Genomic DNA, 22,611 nt, shown 5'->3' on the forward strand with positions numbered 1-22,611 from the left:
CGCGGCCGGATTACACTCACACCATAGCGCCAGGCAGAAATCGAGGGATCACTTTTTTGGGATGCCGCAAGCACACAAGTCGGAGAAGCATTCATGCCACCATAAAAGAGGCAAAAATGAATGAGTGGCATTCGTGATTTAAACGTGAACAATTGACGTGGTGAGAACAATACAACACTCCTAACGTACCAAATGTTCTGCAATCCAAATGGGCGACAGCAACATTGAAAATGTCTATAGGAAGAAAGCTATGATCTTTTGGGGTTTATGATTCTTCGAATTCGGGGATGTTTTTTTTTTCGGAAATGTTGTGTTTTTGAATGTTAAATTTTGATGAGCGACCAAAAACAAGTTCGGGTTTATTGGGGTTTTTCGAAGTGAACAAGACAGGACTGCGGAGTTCCCTCGAGATTTCGCGAATGTCCACGTAACTTGAATGCTCAGGAAACGCCCCACTACTGATAAGAAAAGCTAACGAGGTAAGCTGCCTAGAGTCTAAGCAAAGGGGCAACCTCAGACCATTATTGGACACTGTATTTTGGGTGAACAATAAAAAAAAAACCGTAGATAAGTGTTTCTTTCCACGTAGCCTAGATTTATCTCGTTCAAAGACAGCTCCAAGTAATACTTTTTTTCCGAATTTTGATAAAACCATAGGGGAGCTCCCCTTTTGGGTTTAATGGCATGATACAAATGCCCCACCCTAATAGAAGGTGCAATGAATCGAGAGGTTCACTATAAACAGAGCCAAAAATACAGGTGCCTGGATTTAGTGGGACATTTTTGCAACTTGAGATTTCACGGCATAGCAGTGTTTCTACAAAAACATTGCGAGCCCTTCCACACGGTGAAAAGGAAAGTCTAGAGACGCTGGCGCTCTGAAAAGCGCGCAGCATTTGCGCAATGTTAAGGCGGAGAGAGACGTTTTGTTTTAGCATGGCTACGCCAAGTATGGCGCAGGCTCTAGTGCGCCGCAGAGGCGGCTGCCGAAGAGCGCGCGGCATTGCGCAATGTCAAGGAGAGAGAGACGCCGCGCGGGGCGAGGAGTAGGTGGAAAGAGACGTTTCATTATAGCGCGGCTACGTCAGCGATGGCGCAGGCTCTATACACCTTTACAAAAATCGCTCCTAGGCCGCCGCCATGTTGCTGATGCTGATGCGGCTGGTGCGACTCTCGCTCCCCCTATGAGGTAGAAATTTTCTGCCACTCTCTGGGACTGTGAAGACCCGCTCAGCGCGGTTCTCTACCTACGTTTTTGCGGTTTTGCATTCGACGTTTCCTCGCCTCTCTTGAAAGTTTCCACTTATTTTTTTATGCGTGCTGCGTACCCTTTTTGTGTTGTCTTCCATTGTGAGAAATAAGGCTGGTAAGTGCCTGCCATTCAAGCTTTTCTGCTCGACATTCACGGGAAAGGTGAAGGACGTTGAACGGCCCTCGACGCGATTTTGCGAACATTGTTCTCCCCCCTCCCAGAGATAATCCGTGTAGAATCCTCAGTTATCTCCAAAATTAGTTGTCCGGGTTGGGGTGAGAAATGGGTCAGTCGCGTTTGTTTCTTTGCCTCGGTGCGGTTGTGAAAAAAGGAAGCTCTCCCCGAAACGTGCCCCAAAACGAAGTCATCTCGGGTTCCGTGCGATCGTCAAGATGTGACTGTCGTCGACTGTGACTGTGTTATTTGAGATCGTTCTCAAATAAATTCTTTTCGGATAACGCTGCAACGTGTGGTACGTACGATATATTGTTCGAATGTGAACAATTCCTCAATTGTATGTCCGTGTCCTGTCCATCGGTAAACACGTTATTTGTGAGTGTGTAAAATGCATGACTTTCGGCCCTTTTCTGTTGCAATTTATTTTTGACAGCAAAGCGCTTTGTCGTTTCACATGCGGCGAATCCCGCTGCGCCGTCAAAACTTATCGTAAGAAAAAAAAATAACTAGAACTATACATTCCAGTCGCATTCGTTCTGTCGCGCGCATACCCGACAAAAATAGTTAAGTTTTTTTTTTTTTTTTTGCTTTTTTGTTTTTTCAAATGGGCTACAATGATTTCTCAATGTCCTCGGGAAAATACATGTACCATGAGACACAAAATATAGCGGGAAAAGGTGATAATTTAGCCGCCAGCAGCGTTTGAAACTGCGCCTACGCAAGCTGCGCCTATTGAAATCACAGTCCACTCGGTTAGGGTTAGGAGGGACGCCGGTGAGAGTCTAGCCTCAAACTCAGTGACTGGGCTCGAAAACGGTTGGTTGCCCCTGGGGTCGAGTGTTTTTTGGAAAGGTGTATACTCCACGACAATTTTCTTAACATTTTCGAAGAGAAAAGGAGAGCCCGCGCACAGCTTCATTCATCTCTCAAAATGGGAGAGGGAACGCATGCATGTACCTTCCACTGTATTGCCAAGAAAAGTTGTCGCGGGTTATAGTGCCCCGCGCCGAAGAACGCGCGGCACTGCACGATGTCAGGGGGAGAGAGACGGCGCGCGTGGTGATGAGTATATACACGACTCGGGTAAGAGGCCGTGGCGGTCGAGAGGAGAATTGTTTGCTTGTCGCCGGAGACGATTTGCGAGAACCTAGCCCCTCATAGACAGCCTCGCTGTAAAAAACGTAGAGCAAAAGCCTTGACATTTCCAATGGTAGACACCAATGCAGACGACTCAGCCAACCAATGTTCGTGATTGTGGCGCCATCTCTCGATAGGTGCAATGAGCCCTGCGTCGTTAAACGTTTTCTGCTTTAGGCCAAATGCCTGCTATGTCTATCGGGCGAGTGGATTCAAGGGTTGAGGGGCACCAGTTGACATATCCCACACCAAAGGGGTGGGAAAATCCAGGTAATGTGAAGTCTCAGAGATCTAATGCACCTTTTTGTAGCTCTGTGTCTGGTCAGTTCTGCGTCATTCTGTTGATGTGTCAAAAGTGTAGCACGAGTAAGGTTTGGATGACTTGATATTTGGGTAATAATGGCTCGAGGCAAGGTGTCGGCAGCGATGGTATATGTTCCTTTTATGTGCCGAATGTCTGTGGTCAACTCATAAATGAATGACATTTGTCGCAGTTCCCAAGCAGAGCGAGTTCCACTGTCTGGCTCGCGAGATTGTATGGCACCTGCCAAGGGCTTGTGTTTCCTAAATATTTGAAACTGACGATCTTCCAGTAAATAATGGAAATGATGCATTGCAGAGTAAACAGCCATGAGCTCACGACCGAAAGTGTGGTATCGTCGTTCCGTATTGGTTAACCTGCAAAAAAAGACAGACCGCAGTTTCCATGTACCCTTGTGGAACTGCTGGGGTTCCGCTCAAGGGTAATGTTCGAAGCAGCGGTTACAAGACATATTGCTGCTCCCGTTTGCGGACGATGAAGCAAGGTAGCGCGTGCAATGTTTTATTTAATGCAGCCAAACGCTTCATTGCGGCGTCTGTCAAGTTGAATGGTGCTGTTTTTCCGGTTGGAAATGTTTCTTGAAGAGGCTGGAGAAGCTTCGCGCATCCATGAACACACCGGCAATAAACATTCACAAGGCCGATGAAACCCTGTAAGTCACGCGCTGTTTGGGGCGGGGGGGTACTCTTTCATAGCATTCACTTTTGAAGAGCGTGGTCGGATGCCGTGACGATCAATTTGGTGGCCTAGGAAGGAAACATGGGACACTCCAAAGTAGGACATTTCCGGGGTGATCATTAGACCGTGCTCATCTAATTCCTGAAAGTGACATCGTGAGTGGTCTTGATGCTCTCGCTCGCTGCTATTTGCAACATGAATGTCGTCTATGTAGGCATTTACGAAAGACATTCCTTTTAGGAATTGGTCGAGAAACCGTTGAAACGTCTGCACAGCGTTCCTCAGGCCAAAAGGCATTGTGAGGAAATCCGAAAGGCCAAAGGGTGCTGTTATTGCTGTATTGGGAATGTCCTTGGGAGCCATGGGAAGTTGATGGGAAGCACAAACATGGTCGATGGGGGAAAGAAATTACTGCTCGGTCAAAAGGTTCTTACGTCGTGTATGTGGGGCACTGGCGATAGGTTAAGTACATGTTGAGAGCTCTCGAGTCTTCGCAAGGACGCCAGTCACCTAGTATTGATTTTGGCGCCTTGTAGAGCGGTGATGCCCACGCGCTGGAGGAGGAGCGGATGATGCCCAGCTCCAGCATCTGGTCAAGGCCTGTTCAGCAGTACATTACTTGTCGGGAGGAATCCTCCGGGGTCGAGCGTTAACTACAGGACCAGTTTCTTCAATATGATGCTGGATCTTATGCTGCACGGGGATGGTAAAGTGCAGGGACGAAACAAGAATGGAAAGTGTTGAAGAACATTGACGTATGGAGAGTCGGCACTGGAAAGGATAGGTCGACTGCAGTTTCGTCCGAACTCCAGATACTGCCAGATGCGTTGTGGCATCCTAAGGACGGTGGCCGCGCACATTGACTAGAAGGTTGAATTTCTGCAGAAAGTATGCTCCGAGAATAGGGTACTGGGTGTCTCCAACGATGAATACCCACTGGAAAGTGTAACGCAACCCGAGGTTGATGGTGATGGCTCGCAGTCCACATGTAGGGATGGTGGTGCCGCCTGCGGCATCTAGCTTCGAAGGTTGTCGTTTGCCACGGTCGTGAGGGAATGGTGGTAGCACCAAATATTCGACACCAGAGTCGACTAAAAAACACGTTTTTGAGTCTTTATCGGTAAGGAAGAACAGACATGAACGACTGTGTAAATGGCCAGCGTCACTTGTCGTTCCTAGTAGCCGGCTGGACTGTTTCCCTTCTTCTGGCAGATACATTTCCGTGCGTCAGCACCGAAGTTGCAATGATAACTGCTTTGTTGTGTAGAAGGGCTGTGAGTCTGATTAAAATCAGGAGTCGGGGTAGCGACTTGTCCGTCCGACTATTGAGTGCGAAGGTCAAGGGAAGTGACCATCTCCATGAGCTCGACAACGCAACGTTGAATGCTGGTGCGAATATCAGCAGGGATTTTCTCTGGTTGTGTCACTTGGTTCACACCTGAAGGGTTTCAAACGTTCAGAGTTCTATTGGCCAACTTCGCCAAGTCCTCTACGGTATTGCTGTCAGCTAATGCCAACATCATGCGGACATCATTTGGAAAACATTGGAGGAATAGGTGACGGAATTTTGCGTCCGTAACTGTGGCGTTAGCAAGCAACTGTTTCATCCGGCGGAGAAGCTGTGATAGTGTTTCACCTCCTAACTCCTCCTCAGTAAGCAGTCGCTGAATTTTTCGTTTCCTCGAGAGGCCTCTGCGACTAAAAAGCTTGTCCTCGAGCACAATGTGAGGGGTCACTGGAGGAGGCACAATGATGATATCGCGTACCTCAGCGGAAGCTGTGAATGACTGTGCGTTCACCATGTGATGAAATTTCATGTTCTCGTCGGTGATCCGTCTCAACAAAAACTGTGATTTCACCTGAGCAAACCGTAATCGCGGATCTGCTGGCCAGAATGGTGGCAGTCGGATTGCAACGGCTGATACGTACGGTGGATCAACAGAGGTAGGGACATTGTTTGCCCACCTCAATGTGTCTGGTTGCGATGTTTTTCATCTGGGCCACCACTTGTAACCAGTCGCGCGTCGCGTTATAGACCTAATATTTATTAGAGGCGAAGCTCCGTAGGATCGAGCCTTGTCCGTCCGGCGTCCGTGCTCACATCGATTGCCATCCCATCTGTCTTCTTAAAAAAAGGGAAAACTGTTTGCGCAGTCGACAGGATTCGAATCTGTGCGGAGAGACCCAAATGAATTTCTAGTCCATTGCCTTAACTACTCGGCGACGACTGCGAGACGAGCAGGGGGCTCTGAGATGTGGTGGTAACTCAAGAGCTGCGGATGTCATGAATCAAACGTTGCATGCAGCCTCTCAACGTCTATACAGGAGAGGACGTTGTAGTCAAATGCGTATATAATCGCGTTAAACTGCATGCATTGACTCAACGTTTATAGACGAGTGGGTGCTGCGGTAAAGTGCTTAAATGCGTACATAACCACATTCCATGCAATATATTCTCTTTCTGACATTGATGAAAACTGTGGGGGCGCCGTGCTAGACACTTCGTCGTTTTATATTTTCCTTTTAAGCTTGCAGCACCATCGCCAACCACAAACGATGATGTGGTCGCGAGCGCGCGTGATTATAGACATTCCATCTGAGACATCGGAGTCGCTTAACATTTTTTCTACAAACTGCTGACCCGTACGTGATTTGCTCCGAGCATCTGTCATCCTGGTGAATGTTCTCCGCGACCTGGGACACTACAACGATGCGGCTTCGGACGAGGGTGCTGAGGTCAGCAGCGTCTTCCTTAAGCTTGGCCTCCGCACCTGCGGCCTCCATCACCCAATCTCCCATCGCGTCTGCCGCCGGCACGTCGGGACGCATCCACTTCGCTTGTCCCTGCCGGCTCGGCACGCAGGCCTGCGGCTCTATCTTCGCCGCTGCCGTCACTACTCTGTCACCGGCTGCGGCGCGTCGTTGACCTTCAAGGGCAGTGCGGCTGTTGAGTAGTAGAACATCAGCGTCGCTCGTCAGCTGAACACCGCGACTCTGAGGAATGTACCTGCAGCGAACCCACAGCTGGTCGCATCATTCTGCGAGTCTGAGGTTTACTTCGAGCCACCGGCGAGTGCCCGCTGTTTCCGCTGGAGGCAACTACGGGAGCATAGCACGCAGTCGATCCCCTTTGCCTGCAGTCTGCCAGACGCCAGCCCACTTTCACCTCAGCCGTTATCGGACGCTGCGTCGGCCTTATTACCACGCTCAGTTCAATTTCGCCTGCCTCTTCGTCCATCACCTGCAGCCAGTTCCCGACCGCAGGCAACGTTCTAGGGGGTGGGGAGCCCTGTGAAGGCGCCGTGCTAGACACTTCGTTGTTTTCTATATTCCTTTTAAGGGTGCAGCACCATCGCCAACCACAAAAACGAACGAAAAGCTCGGCATGCTGCGGCTCAGCGTCTACGCAGACAGCAAGCTGCTCCGGAGACCAGGGCGCGAGAAGTCTGCAAAGCAGCTTCTCGCACCCAGGTCCTGGTACCTATGAGCAATAAAACAATATGAGCACCATAAGCATTATTTATGAACAAAACCAGTATCATCAGCACCACCAGAGCTTTGCCCCAATCAACATCACTCACCACGTGGAGATGCGGTCATTTTTACATTACTTACACATTGATTTTACGGGCTGTCGAAGGATGACATGGCTGCCTTGCTTACAGCATAAGAAGTGATCGAGCATATTTGGCGTACCTGTCTTTTTCCGCTGCCGTGGCTTATATGTGGTCGCCACAAACAAATTAGGTGCAATGACGCTAGTATCTCATGAAATCAATATACAGCCAATCATCCTATAAAACTAAAGTAACTTTGCAAAAAAAAGAAAATACAATTCTATTTCTTTCATTTAATGCATCATGTTCAGTTTTACAGCAGAAGTTTGTCATGGCATCAATTCATTTTATGATTTCTTTCAACTATCGACAATAGTCGCAAACCAGCCGTCCCGAAATGTTTTCCTTTTTATAATACGTATTCATTCTGCAATTCGTTAAAATCTTTGTGTAGATTGTCGTAACTTGCTGCCTGCACATTCCGCCAAAACGTAGATGAACAAGAAGAATTAATTAAAAGTGAGGCTATCAGTGGAGCGAATATAATATTACACATCTCTCTCATTTGAGTTCTACTGGACAATCATAAAAAGTGAGAACATTTAAAAGGTGTAATATCAATGTTATACCTTTTTCGAACTCCTCCAAGAGTGCCAATGTTGAAAGGGGCTAAAAGCTCCTTTTTGACCTCTTTTTATGGCATGGTTCTACACACAGGGCAGCACTGCTTCTTTGCTGAGTTGGCACTACATTAGTAGATATGCTGAACGATATTTCAGCTGCGATATAAATTTTCACCGACCTTTGAACGACTGCAGGGTATGGTCTGACCGTGGGAAAACCGGAATTCTCTTGACAGGGTCGTTTATCTTCCAAGGAGTTTTGTCACCGTCGTGCTTCCAGCCGCAAAACGTGTTGTTCTCAAAGTCACAGTTCCACGCTTGAAAGAAAACGGGAAATAAATTAGTAAGTGGCTGTTACTGTTCACTGTTACAACCCAGAACAAACAAGCAGTTGTAGATAAATGTATTAAGAGGGGAGCCTTAATGCAGCCAGTTCAGCCATTAGTAAAGTGAGATTGAAGCACGGTGAGACTTCGATGCAGGTGTAGTGATATGTTATGCTTGTATGCAACGACAAAAGTAGCACATGCTTTCAGGGTAAACATGAATCCTCCTCTTCAAGCACATGATGCGAAACCCTGAGAAGGGTTAAATTTAAGATGCTGTCTGTCGTTTTTTAACACGGAATCTGTTTTTCGAGCCAGATTAAATATAAAAAAAAACGTCCCGAAGAAGTTTTTCAGTTTGTTCTTAAATTGGATCAAATCGCTTTTGGGTTAATGTTCATGGTTGATTGGTATTTATTGAAAACACAGAACCCTATTCATCAACCGCCGAAAACGGCAGCTATGGCACCTTACGACATCATGGCAGCTCTACTGTAAACTTTTGCCTGCCTTATTTTATGACCTGCGATGCTGCCAAGCGTAAAACGTTCTAACCCGCGACCTGGGAACCTAACTCCTTATAAGAAGAGCGGTTCAAATTTCCTTCACGGAAAAGACTGGGTAGTGTTGCGGCCGTTGTAGTTTACGCTGAAATTCTGGTCATACATTTTATACGCCTTCTTTGCAAAAACATATTCCTCATCTTTGCAATTTTTATGTTGTTATATCCAAGGTGTCATTCCGGAGTCTTTATCACACGCGAGTTAAAATCGCACTGGCACGTGTGTCGATCTTCACCACTTCGCACAGGCGTATTAGAGGCAGTATAAGGAGGGGGCGAGCGTCCAGGTTAGTCCGATGGGCCCGTAATATCTCTTCATTCTTCCAGGTTCACATTCGTTGGTTCTCTTTCCGATATATCTTAATAAACACGGAGGTTCTCCAAAACTCTGAAACTCTAATAAATTAAACTGTTGGGTGAGACTTGCTCCTTGCATCATCCATTTTATCTCGTATAGCTTCCCCAACGATGTTACCTATCGTTATGTTTTCTCGCATCACACGTTTTCTTAATAAGGTCTCGTAAAAAACGCATCAACAGTGTTCTACACGGGGTGATTCGGAACGCTATTTGGGCGTTCACTTATTCTCGAAAAAGTTAGTTTTACAAATCTCTGTACCGCGAAATCAGAGCGCAGCCTATAAGAGGGAGGAGGGAAGGGTAAGGACGGGAGGGTATGCCCCTCCCCCTCCGTACCCTTTTTTCCTCCCCTCCTCATCCCTTCCTCCTTTGCTCTTTTCCTTTTCCTCCTCTCCCTCTTACTCCTTCCATCCTCCTCCTACTTTGTTCCTTTACCCTCCTCCTTTTCCTCCTCCCTTCCTCGTCCCCCTCTTACTCATTTCATCCTCCTCCTACTTTCTTTTTCTTCCTGTACCCTCCTCCTCCTCCTCCGTACCTTCCACTCTGTGTCCTTCGACGTGACGTCAATTTTTCCGCTAAATCTAGCACAGAAACTGGAGTTGTTCAGAGGTGATATGACGCCATAAACTGTGACGTCATTTTCCCTGCTAAATTAAGGGGAACTGAATTAGTGTTGGACGTCGCCTCACGTTAATTGTCTCGTTCAATTTAGCAGGGAATTGAATTGCTCTTGAGGTCACGGGATGTCAATTCTCCCGCTAAATCTAGCGGAAAAACTGAATTTGTTCGAAGGTGACATGACAAGAAATGAATGTGACGTCATTCATGCCCGCTAAATTTAGCAGGGAATCGAATTGGTGCTCATGTCACGAGACTTCAATTTTCCAGCTAAATTTAGCGCGGTTAGGCCGACGCCGCGAAACCCGGAAACAGTCGCCGAAGAGCTGCGCTTTAGTAAGTCAACGAACAAAGTGCAATGAAACTATTATCACAACTGTCATTTGGCGGTGACTTTTTTTATACTCAAACTTCCCGGGTTTAGGTTTCTTAAGAAATGAGAAGCGAAAAATAAATTTTTGTTATTCCTCTGCACGGAAAAAAAAAGTGGAAACAAACCGCCTGGTTTGGTGCTGCTACTCACAGATGATGCAACGTGAAACAAAAATTGGCTCCATGTTTGGTCATTCTGCTGAACGCGTTTAAACACTAAAACTTAGTTTGGGTGGTGCCTAGGGCAGGGTCTTGTAAGAAAATGGATTAAACAGCATCATTGCCTGTTTTGACGCTGCGCACGTTTTCCGTCAGCACCTCACGGTTTTAAAGCTTTTGCGCTGAATTTTCTAGGTCACCAAGGGAACCGAAGCGCACTTTATTGCCCTTCTCATTCCTCGTTCCACCCAATCTTTCTACATCACCTGTTTCTGCTCCTGCTTTTCTTGCCCTTTCCAACCCTCTCTACTCTGCGTGCTTTCTCACACCACCTGCAACTGCTCCTCCCATTCCTACAACGTGGGTCCGTAGCTCAGTCAGCTACGTAGTCAGCTTTCATGCCGGTGACCCGGGTTTGATTCCTGCCAACGGTTGCCGTTTTTTTCGAGATCGTTTAGCAGTTAGGGACTGACCGACCCACACATTTTGTGCTTACGAGCCTTTGAGTTTAATTGGCGCTATAAAGCTCTCGCTTTGAAACTTCGAAACCTTTTTGTGATGAGCACCCAAAAGCAGATACAGCAGATCTGATTCCGTGAGGTACCTCCTGTGACTGGCAGTGTCACAGTATTATAAATACACTACCTAAAAACACTTATGTAAAGAAATATGGATGTATTCCATTTATTAGCTTATTTATAGAGATTCTCTTACGCCCAAATGACGCTTAGAAATACCCTGTACTTTATGTAGTTTTCCAAATAATATAAGCTATTCAGTAGTTTGTAGCGAGATATGTCTATTTTTAAACTAACCACATGTAGACATGCTAAAAATAAAACAATGACGAAGCATCAACAAGTCCAGACAATAGAAAAGCAGCGAAAAGCGTTGTTTTCGGCATCTGAGTAGTACTCACATAGTTCTCCAGTCTGGGGTGGTGTGTCCGTCGACCCTGCGTTGAAAAGAGTAGGTGTTAGAAGTCTGAGCACACTTTGACATGAGCTGCTTTATATGATAATTTATCACATTAAAATATGATTATTGTTAGGTTACTAGGGTACAGAATTTTAGCCGTCAAGTTTTGTTCAAGCTTTAAAAAAATGAAGTATGATAGAGAGGCCCTCTGTAATAATATTCGCACCGATTCATATAGAAAAACTTCAGGACAATGAATCCTCTCATAGGTAAGGTTGGTTCTCGCAGTACCACTTGACAATGTTTGGCTACACTGTGAAAACTTGCATCAAATCATGACCGCGAGACCTCTCTACGAAAACATTTTGGGGCGTTTCCAATGAAACGCCAGGCCCCATACTTACTCGGCGTAAATCATTTGTGCAATCTATTCGGAAAGGTAATACTGTTCTTAAAAGACCACTGACCTGCTTGCTTGCTCGCTAAAGCAATGCGTCCGACAGCGGCCATTCCGGCGCTGCCTGAAGCCCTTCTAGTGACTCTCACTCCAATTTGGCTGAACTTTGCGGGTTTCAGCGCCATTTCAAGTGTCTGCCACTGCGCAGCTTCCTTCAGTGGCACTGTCTGGAGTACCTTGGAAGCACCGGTGTTTTCTTCGTAGGAGAGCTGGCTGAGCTCCATTCCAGTGACATCTGAAACGTTAGAAGGTACCGTGTTTAACTGGTTCTCCACGGATCCCAGTTTTATGCCAAACAATAATGATTCCGACATGCCCCCCCCCCCCCCCCCCGCCATTTTAGGTTCCGTAGCTGATACCATGCGCAGGCCCTGATTAAGTATATTTTCTACAAAAATAAACATATTAGAATCGGGAGAGTAGGGTATATAGTAGTTGAGGCCTTTAGCTACATCTTCATTTGCAAACCCCCTTAGCATCCTGTGTTCTAGCAGGATAAAACACGTGTGTCTAGATGTAGACCTGACTAAGCATTGCACCCCCAAACTTTCACGGCACTGACAGGGTATTTATGCTCGCCAAACTTTTTCATTGTACATGACATATGATGGCCGAAATACCCTGAACACAATCCGCAGCTCAAAATTCGTAGTCTTTCCGCCCAAAAATCGCCGATCGAGAGGTGACCTGTTTGCGTCCAGTTCACTCTCTTTTTCGTGATCACGTGCCGTTTCTTATGGTTTATACTCAACCACCAATGATAATCAAAGTCGGGGGTCATCGAAGGTACACACTCAATACTCAAAACTGACAAAAATATGATACGCTGCTTCATACGCGGCGGACCTAAGTACCGATTCTCGCGGGCGGCGGGCCCTTTCTCAATTTTGGCAACATGGAGGACGGACGCCCTACGCCCTATTACGCCCACTACAACATCAACAAGGACCACAGCTATAAAATCGACAGTGAACATCATTTCCAGTGGTGGGGAGAGCCTATAACGACTATGGCTGTAAAACAGAAAGGTCCGATAGCCGATATAGCATTGCCCTCTTAGCACGACCAAACCCAAAACACAAAAGGAAGAAAAGGAGACGTAAATGAAAAGAGCATACACCTCGTCTCTGTAAGTGTTCACCCGCTTTCCTGCGCTCTCGCTCTTCTGCCACTTACCATCACCCAGTCGAAAGTAGTCAAGTACAATGTTGCCAGCTTGGTCCACAGCTGAGAAGATTGGGCTGAACAAAGAGACGTTGCTGCCATCCCTCGACGGAGGAAGTCTGGCACTGCTGGTTTCGCTCGTACTCAGGTCCAGGTAGGCAAACGACGCCCATGCATCGTCTACATTTCAGACAAAGTAGTGAAGAAAAGAATAATAAATATTCAGGAATAGAAATACTACTAAGAAACACTGCACCGCTTAAATGTGTGACTCCGGCAATTTTGTTCTTTTCAGCTCTCCCCACTAACTGTATTTCTTTTTTAAATCAGCGGCTTTTACGCTTTCCGGTATGTTGTTTAGTATCATGAAATTCGGAATAGTTCATGTAAAGCCGGCAAGCTAAAATTACTTCGAAACCACCATTTAAAAATAACTGCGCTTTGGAGTCCCGTGACATCAGTGGAAGGCAGGCTCACAGGTCCAGCAGCACAGTGTATTAATGAATTTTGCTGAGTTGTATTAACAAACGAATTGATAACTACTCCAGAGGGTAAACTTTGTAAGCAATAGTCCTAGCTGAATTGGATTTGGAGGGAATATTCAAAACTGGGATAGAGAGTAACATGCAAAGTTCTATGTTTATAAGTCCATCCTTCAAAGTGTTAGGTAAAAGTGCATAAAATAAACACAGTGCTTCCTGAGAAAATATCATGGGCAGTTGTTTTGGTGAAATATACAGTATAACACACGTGTGACACGGCTATGACAACGAGATTACAGACTTTAGGTACCGTTTTTAATGAAAGAAACCTTGTAAAAAAAGTGTATTATACATGCATTCGTTTGAAGATACTGCAGCCTTTTATGTAAAAAGACCATGAAACTGCAGAGACTAGTACATTCACAGCGGCGCTCCTTACAAAATTTCAGTACCTAATCTTTTGAGAATTGGCTCCACAGACCAATTGATTAGCAAATGACAGTGTTTCGGAACAAAGGCTTGATGCCAAAATCTGAAACACAGATAAACGCGTTTGACAGCTCAGAAAGGAGCATTATAGATAGTGTTGGCATCTCGGAAATATCTTTCTGCTGAAAGATATGTTTGTTACAGGAGTGCAAGTTTGTTACAGCATCCATCAGAAAAGTGACTTTAAAAAAATTGCTATTTTAAGGTTCTTTAACGCTTGTTTTTGAAACCTGGCAATACTCTCCTAAGATTCAAACATGTGTAATTCAGGTTTCAAAGAGGAGTACCGTATTTTCCGCACTCCTGTTAACTTTTACAATCATGCCGACTATAAAAAAATGTGTTTGTTTAAGATTCTTCATTATGACAAGAAGTAATTATCACAAAATGTAATGAATGTTTGGGATGGCAGATTTTGTAAAAGATGACTCCTCTATGAGACAAGCTTCCGCGTGAGCTAATGAAGCAGGCATTCTTCCAGGGGTACGAGGACTCTGCAGTGGGTGAGGTCCATGGTACAACGAATATAATACTAATAAAGACCTCTCACTTTTTTAACGCTTTACTCAAATTTAAGCAAGTTTAGCAAGTATCTGATTGACACAAGTGACCCAATAATCAAAAAGCAACAAACGGGCTTTCGGTGTCGCCTTATGTGAAACATTTTCATTTTCATGCGCATTATGAACCCTTATTAGAATAAATGTGTTGCGCGCCACTGCGCGAAGCACGTTGAAATTCCGAGGCTGGCAGTCGTCCTTCATTGGATGAATTTTTCACCTAGAGGGATTCAGTAACGCCGTACTACGGCAGACCCACCACACGCTGCCCAGACATTAAACGTCTAGTATTTCGATTTGCATTGTACTGAACGAGAGAGGTCGTCGCCAGCAACCATTTACTTGTTCGTTCAACTTAGAATCTCGACGAGTACACACCAAAAGCTCCCGAAATAAGCCCGCATCAGCCGCAATAAAAAATAACCCTCACCAGATGTCGCTCTCGGAGGCAACCGGGGCACTCGATTGGGCCTCTCCACGCGGCCCGTGCCTACCAGCCACATCAACTCGTTGCTTAAATCGTTTACGTAGCCGCACAGGTCGTCTTGAAAGTCGCACTCCACCAGGGGTCTGCAAGGACGAGGGTGAACTGCCACGTCGTCAAGCTTCAGGCTAGTGTCCCCGAAGCGTGCCTGAGTCACGTTTCCTCGGAAAATCACCTGAAACGAGGTTTCAAGACGGACGTCAATATGTAGCGCCAAACAGCGTGTGACATCACAATGTCTTGTGACCCATGCTGCGAAGATCTGGTGTCGCGTGACAATACGATGCCATAGGCGTTAATATATCTGGTGACATTGGCTGTCAATTCGAAGTGTAATGCGATCTCTTGTAGCATGACCATGTCGCACAACAGCAAGTCACGAGACCTCGCAGTGTGAAGTCGCGTCTCGTGACATTGTGGTGGCACCAATGTTATTATGTCTACTAACGTTGGGTGTCGAAATGTAGCGTATCATGACTTTGCATGATGTCACGATGTCACGTCGCGTGATGTTATGATGTCGCATGACTCGCAGTGCGGGGCCGTGGTGTCGTTACAGTGTTAACATCATTAGAACCAGTGTCAGGTCGTGGTAACATGACCTCGCCTCATGTGATCACGTCGCGAGCACGATGCGTTAAGGTGTTGCGAATCTTGGACATGCAATGAATAGCAGATGGCATGTGGGACCCCTAAAGGATGCAAAGTGGGTTTCTTGCTACAAGGGTGCCCGAAGATGGTGCACTTATCAGTTGAAAATATCGAATATCTCACATTAGACTAAATAAAGCAATAAAAAGCTCTCTGCCTAAGAATTAACGTTCAGCTAAGTATTTTTATTGCTAAATAATCAACTTGCATTGTGGCTCATTGTGGCGTTATGTACAAAGAAAAAAACGGATGGAAAAAAAAGAAATAAAATTTGCGTACATTTTATGAACAAAAAGTAAGGGCGCAATCGAGCTGGTGTACATTGCACATGGTTGAAAAAACCCCGAGACTGCGGGTAAACGACACAACACTAAAAAGTTTCTAACACAGCTGAAATTTTTATTTTCCAAACCTGGTTATATAGGCACTTCGATACAAAAGAAAAAAAAAAAGAGGAGAGGGTGAGAACCCCAAGGAATGCCACTTTCCACCAACGTAACCTCTGACTAAACAACAAGGACAACAGACTCTGCGTCACGCACTTCTCTTATCTTTGACCTCCCGCTTCCCGACCGCCAAACACACTGGTAACACCAAGCCCAGTAACACATATACAAAAAAGAAAAAGAAAAGAACGACCCATCGTCCCTTCTACCCGAAAACCGACAGACATAAACCTTGAAGGTCAGAACTTTTCACAGCCTGAGAAAACGCCACAGTTCATTGTCCAACCCAAACGACGGCTTATTAACTGCATTCCCGTGTCCTAATATCGTTAATGACTCTTTTATCAACCGCTTATGATCATCTTTTTCCCGCAACTCTACTGAAGTTAGATGCCACAACGGTGCACAGTTCCTAGATTCGATAACATGTTTTGACACTTCGGAATACGGGTCTTTTTTCATTATACAACGTTTGTGTTCCATCATGCGCTCATTTATACAACGTTTAGTCTGTCCAATATAACAGAGGCCACAATCAAAGGGTATCTTGTAAACGACACCCACGAACATTCTACATCCTTTTCTCTGTGTTTTATCGTGCAACCTGAAACAGTTGAGGCAAAAGGGGTCAAACGGCTTAATCTATAATCTGTAGAAAAGGCAGTGCCGATATTAAACCTGCTGGCTAACGCTTTGATGTTGTGCGAAATTTTATGAAAATAGTGAAGGATTGCTCGCTTTGAAGGTCTAGGATTTTTCTGAATTGACTTCTTTGGACATATCATATACATCAACTGCCTTAAAATATGTTCCTGTGGATATCCAGCAACCTCGAAACGTTCTGTCAGTCGACGAATAGAAGAGCCAATAAAATGTGAGCATGACTTCTGTACTGTTGAATTGACGAGATTCCGAATTATTCCCAGTTTGACATGTTTAGAATGGCAGCTATTGAAAGGAAGAAGAGGTTTTGCTGCGAACTTTTTGTACTCCCAACAAAAGCCTGAACTATTCCTAAGTTGAATATCGAGATACTGTAAACGGTCGTCATTCGGTCTCTCTAGCGAAAACTTTATTTCGGGGGCTGCTTCGAACACTACTTTCTCCAAAGAATCCGCCAAGGAGCCATCTGTCGAACAAACCAAGATATCGTCTACGTACCTCCTCACCAGAATTTCCTTAGGGGATCTATGTCTAAAAGACTCTAGAAGACGCAGATCTAGGTCTCTTAGATAAATATCCGGGAGAGTTGGGGCTACCGCCGAAGTTACATTCAGCAACAGGGAGTGTGTATTGGTTCGGCGGTAGCCCCAACTCTCTCGGATATTTATCTAAGAGACCTAGATCTGCGTCTTCTGGAGTCTTTTAGACATAGATCCCCTAAGGAAATTCTGGTGAGGAGGTACGTAGACGATATCTTGGTTTGTTCGACAGATGGCTCCTTGGCGGATTCTTTGGAGAAAGTAGCGTTCGAAGCAGCCCCCGAATTAAAGTTTTCGCTAGAGAGACCGAATGACGACCGTTTACAGTATCTCGATATTCAACTTAGGAATAGTTCAGGCCTTTGTTGGGAGTACGGAAAGTTCGCAGCAAAACCTCTTCTTCCTTTCAATAGCTGCCATTCTAAACATGTCAAACTGGGAATAATTCGGAATCTCGTCAATTCAACAGTACAGAAGTCATGCTCACATTTTATTGGCTCTTCTCTTCGTCGACTGACAGAACGTTTCGAGGTTGCTGGACATCCACAGGAACATATTTTAAGGCAGTTGATGTATATGATATGTCCAAAGAAGTCAATTCGGAAAAATCCTAGACCTTCAAAGCGAGTAGTCCTTCCATATTTTCATAAAATTTCGCACAACATCAAAGCGTTAGCCAGCAGGTTTAATATTGGCACTGCCTTTTCTACAGATTATAGATTAAGCCGTTTGACCCCTTTTGCCTCAACTGTTTCAGGTTGCACGATAAAACACAGAGAAAAGGATGTAGAATGTTCGTTGGGTGTCGTTTACAAGATACCCTTTGATTGTGGCCTCTGTTATATTGGACAGACTAAACGTTGTATAAATGAGCCCATGATGGAACACAAACGTTGTATAATGAAAAAAGACCCGTACTCCGAAGTGTCAAAACATGTTATCGAATGTAGAAACTGCGTACCGTTGTGGCATCTAACTTCAGTAGAGTTGCGGGAAAAAGATGATCATAAACGGTTGATAAAAGAGTCATTAATGATATTAGGTCACGGGAATGCAGTTAATAAGCCGTCGTTTGGGTTGGACGAACTGCGGCGTTTTCTTAGGCTGTGAAAAGTTCTGACCTTCAAGGTTTATGTCTGTCGGTTTTCGGGTAGAAGGGACATTGGGTCGTTCTTTTCTTTTTCTTTTCTTTTTTGTATATGTGTTACTGGGCTTGGTGTTACCAGTGTGTTTGGCGGTCGGGAAGCGGGGGGTCAAAGATAAGAGAAGTGCGTGACGCAGAGTCTGTTGTCCTTGTTGTTTAGTCAGAAGTTACGTTGGTGGAAAGTGGCATTCCTTGGGGTTCTCACCCTCTCCCCCTTTTTTTTTCTCTTGTATCGAAGTGCCTATATAACCAGGTTTGGAAAATAAAAATTTCAGCTGTGTTAGAGACTTTTTAGTGTTGTGTCGTTTACCCGCAGTCTCGGGGTTTTTTCAACCATGTACATTTTATCTACTACAACTTCTCAAAATGAATGCTACAAAGGCCCGCCAGATCATTTTATGGTTACATGCAAACTAGATTACGTTAACACAAAATTTAATCCTAATTTTTTTCTTAAATTAACTCATCCTTTCATACTTTTATTAAAAAGTGTAAACTGAAATAAACCTAAAAAATCTGGTAAAAACACATTTTTTCATAATCCCCTCAAAAGGTCACTGTGTCATTGGGTGATTATTTTATGTTGACAAAGTTGCAGCACAACAAACATCACATGCAGAATTCCTTGCAGAAGCAATAGATGATTCGACTCCTCTTACCTGAAACTTCTTCTCGTGAACGATGGGAACACGTGATAACATCCAATCGTCTTTGGGATACGGTGGTTGTGTCCAAAGCACCTGTGGTACAAACGGCAACGACATCTATATTATGACCAACCGACTATGCGATCTTGCTATATATGAAGACATGCGTTTGTACTTAGTGGAATGCATATACTGCACTTACAATGCATATGCATATTGTAAGTGCAAGATGCTTGTCTTTTCGGTTGAGGGAAGGAATGTTGTTAAATCATGAACCTCAACTATTGTTTGCAATTATTCTCAAGGCCAATATGCACTTAACTGGATGTTATATTGTTGTATACTAATCCCCTGAAAACTGCATGAACAAGGTTCTACTGTACATGAATAGATATATGGAAATAAGTTGCATTGAACTTGTTTAGTGCAATTTCAGAGTACAACTCTGAACTCAATGGTGGTTCAGAATTACCAACACTCATAGTGAACGTGTCAGTTCCATGCACACTAACCCACACTGAGCTCATGTTTAACTTCTGAGTTCTATGTACTCTGATCAAACTGAACTCCAATTAAACTTAAGTCATACTACAGTGCTATGCACACAAACTTCCACAGAACCCCTACTGAACTTGTGAGTTCCATATACTCTGATCTCACATTAAACTCATATTGAACTTTGACCAGGGGAATTTCATGTACTTAGATTTCCCACTGAACATCTCAGTCCAGCAGAGGGCACTAAACTCACCTTGAACTTGTGAGTTTAGTGAGAGTTCAGAGTACATTAAACTCGCAAGTTCAGAGTCGCCGTTAGACAATTTGCGTTCGATTCTCACTTACGTCTGTATTTAAAATGGTTAGAATTGCAATTGCGTGTATTTTTGTGATACGTACTAAGTAATAAACACAGAGTCCCCTCAGTTGACCAAAGGGACACTGTAATGGTAAAGCTATCTCTACAGAAAAAAAAAACAGTATAACTTTCGACTACCTGGTTTATGGAACTGAAAATCTGTTTCTAGAAACTCAAAATCCAGAACGCAGACATATGAATAATTTCTTAAAACCTGAAATCCGTATAGAATCCAGATAGATTTCAAGTTCCATATTCCAGGTAGCGTAAAGTTATACCGGAGTTTTCGGTAGGGATCCCCTCTAGAGCAAACACATAAGCCCGCCACTTCAGGTTTGACCTTAATTCACCTTTTGTATAAATAATAAAACGTTTATTTCCCAAGAAAAAACAGAACGGAACACAAGAGAAAAAGCTGTTTCATAAAGTTTCGCATGCTCAGAGCACGGTCCAAAGGGGTGAACAAAAGTGTGCACACAATTAAACCTTTGTTTTTGCTACAGCTCTTACCTGTGACTGTTTGCTGCCTTCGGGCAGTATGTCCACTTGAAGCGCCCCCACCGAGAGACTGGCCCTGCGATACCAAAACTCGAGACACTGCGGCTCAGGCTTCCCCTCCAACACGGGGCTTGTCACTGGGAAGCTCTTCATAACCGCATGCGCCGGTAACGCCAGAAAGTACACTGCAACAACAACAAAAAAGAACAGTCTCGCGTCAATCCACAGTACCTACAGTACGGTCACTGCGATAGCTGGAACACCTCACAGCAAGGACGTTGGGCATCGGCGTCGAGTTTCTGGACCAAGGGGCGCGTGAAAAAAAAAGCTTGCGGAACAAAATGGATATTTGGTCAATTTGTGCCGAATGCTTTTATTTCTTCTTTCGTTCCGGAGCACATGAACCAACGTGTCTCGGCAATAGCTATTGGTACTGATAGTGCTACAACTGCATTTTGTTATCGGTTATATTTGTTTTTTCCAGAGAGCGCGTGGAGTGGGCACGGGATTCTGCATAAAACCCCACATATAAGACGGGTGTTAACAGTGTGGCGTAGCTCTCTACTAACGCATCCGCTTCGCACGGAGCGGACTTAGGTTCGATTCGATTCCCGCAAGCGGGGCGCGAACTTTTTCGCATACTCGGCAGCATCGGCGACGGACGCCCTAAATGGCCAACTAGAACGTCAACAACTTCAACAAGGAATGTCGTTTCCAGTGGTCGGATGAGCCCTATAACGGCTATTGCTCTAAAAAACAGTGAATGTTTTAAGAACGTTTCTACTTAAAATAGAGTTGCCGAGTGTTCAAAGTTTTCTATGCTCCCCCAAAAAGGAAGACCCTAACCTTGAAAAACGAAAATTGCGAGAAATATCACCTCTAGAAACTTTCTTTTTCTTCTTCTTTTGGTCGATCACAAACAACATATTTTGCACTGCACTCAGGAAGTGCACATTTATACAGTAAAAAAAAAAGCTTTTCTTTCTTTTTTCAAAATTCATTTCATACTGACTAAACAAAACCTATCCCACGGTAACTTTTGATCTAAAATTTCTGTCTCAATACCTTTTTCGTGGCTTAATGATGACCTCATAAATAAAAAAGAGGAAAAAGACATATTTCTCTAAAACGTTATCTACGAGCTTTTCTAATTGTAAAACACTTCAATTACTCATCTCTAACTATCAGCAAAAACATTTTGACATATCATAACTTTTTTAGTATAATGCTAAAATTATAAGACTGTTTTTGTTGCACTCTCTACACTCTGTGGAGCACGCCCCATATTTTAATGGCGCTATTTTTTAAATGTGGGCAAAAACTATTGCGATAAAGCTGAGATTTTCTTGAAAATGTAACAGACAAAAACTCTCGATGAGGTTATGTTTCTGCCAAGCAAAAAACATAATCCTAGATATGAGATTTAATATACATTAGAGAAGTAATACAAAATTGGTCCAAAGTATGGTCTTTCCTTAAGTCAGTACGTACGTGCATACTTTGGTAGTAATTCAATTACTATAATTGAATTACTGTAATTTAATTACATTTCGTAGTAATTTGCAATTATAATTAATTACTTTTGGCTAAAAGGAATTGTAATTGTAATTTAATTACTTTCTAACGTGAGTAATGGCAAAATTTCTGGCACAATTACAATTACTTTTGCAAAATTATGCGGCGCCGACGCTTTTCCTCCCTGACCACGGAGACGACAGTACAGCCAAAGCGGCAGTGGAGAGAAAGTATCCCAAGTTCCAACCCGCTCAAAAAAAGGGAAAGGAGGAATGGGAAAGAGAGACTAGGATAGAACGGAATGAACGGTTTTGTAGACTGTAAAACGATTTAATGAATATTTTGAGAAATAATTCGATAAATGAGGGCTGCATTCGCGTCCATTTTCTCTCCTCTTGTAGTTGAATCTGTCCCTTCGTCTCGTTCGCTTCCTGTTACTCGTGTTTCTTGGGGGCCTTTCTTATTTCTCAATCCCATCCATCGGGGGTCGAATTCGAGCTCGTTGGGCTCCGATCATATCATCCGGTCGAGGCGGGGAGGTACAAGGTTCTGCTTACCTGTCTGTGTCTTCGCCGCTAGCATATTCGCTTACATATTTCAGTCAAGGTTGGGCATTTTTATTGTCCATGAAATTATTCTCTTTTCTTTATGAGTTTTTCACGACCCTCTCCTACATGTCGTCTGTTGGTTCCATTAACAGTAAGTCGTGCTACTCTAACGTCAAGACGAAGAAGCAACAGGTCTCGTTAACACGACTCACGTCCCGCCTTCCTTCCAACCGTTGTTGCTACACTGCTCTTCCCTCTCCCAATCCTCGTCTACCTTTCTGTATAAATTTTCATTGTTTAGTGTTTGCTCTAACCCATAACCCTATAAACCGTTTGTCAGCCTGATTGGAGGAGATTCCGAAACTTTACAAACCGCGGCTTTAGATTGTAAGGAGCTTGTTTGTTAC

General features: G+C 44.4%; 1 protein-coding gene across 1 annotated transcript in view; it reads right to left on the reverse strand.

The window, feature by feature from the left end:
• LOC8033077 (MAM and LDL-receptor class A domain-containing protein 2) overlaps nt 1-22,611 on the reverse strand; it is a 217,299-nt gene that overhangs the window by 126,049 nt on the left and 68,639 nt on the right. Inside the window, exons 17-23 of the mRNA XM_040210498.3 lie at nt 20,154-20,326; nt 18,800-18,880; nt 14,644-14,872; nt 12,695-12,862; nt 11,529-11,753; nt 11,063-11,098; nt 7,926-8,063 (exon numbers count right to left, since the gene is read on the reverse strand). Coding sequence (XP_040066432.1) covers nt 7,926-8,063; nt 11,063-11,098; nt 11,529-11,753; nt 12,695-12,862; nt 14,644-14,872; nt 18,800-18,880; nt 20,154-20,326 — 1,050 coding nt within the window. The remainder of the gene's footprint in view (nt 1-7,925; nt 8,064-11,062; nt 11,099-11,528; nt 11,754-12,694; nt 12,863-14,643; nt 14,873-18,799; nt 18,881-20,153; nt 20,327-22,611) is intronic.

Source organism: Ixodes scapularis, unplaced genomic scaffold, assembly GCF_016920785.2.
Source record: "Ixodes scapularis isolate PalLabHiFi unplaced genomic scaffold, ASM1692078v2 PGA_scaffold6__148_contigs__length_123643588, whole genome shotgun sequence".
In the NCBI taxonomy this organism is placed as follows: domain Eukaryota; kingdom Metazoa; phylum Arthropoda; class Arachnida; order Ixodida; family Ixodidae; genus Ixodes; species Ixodes scapularis.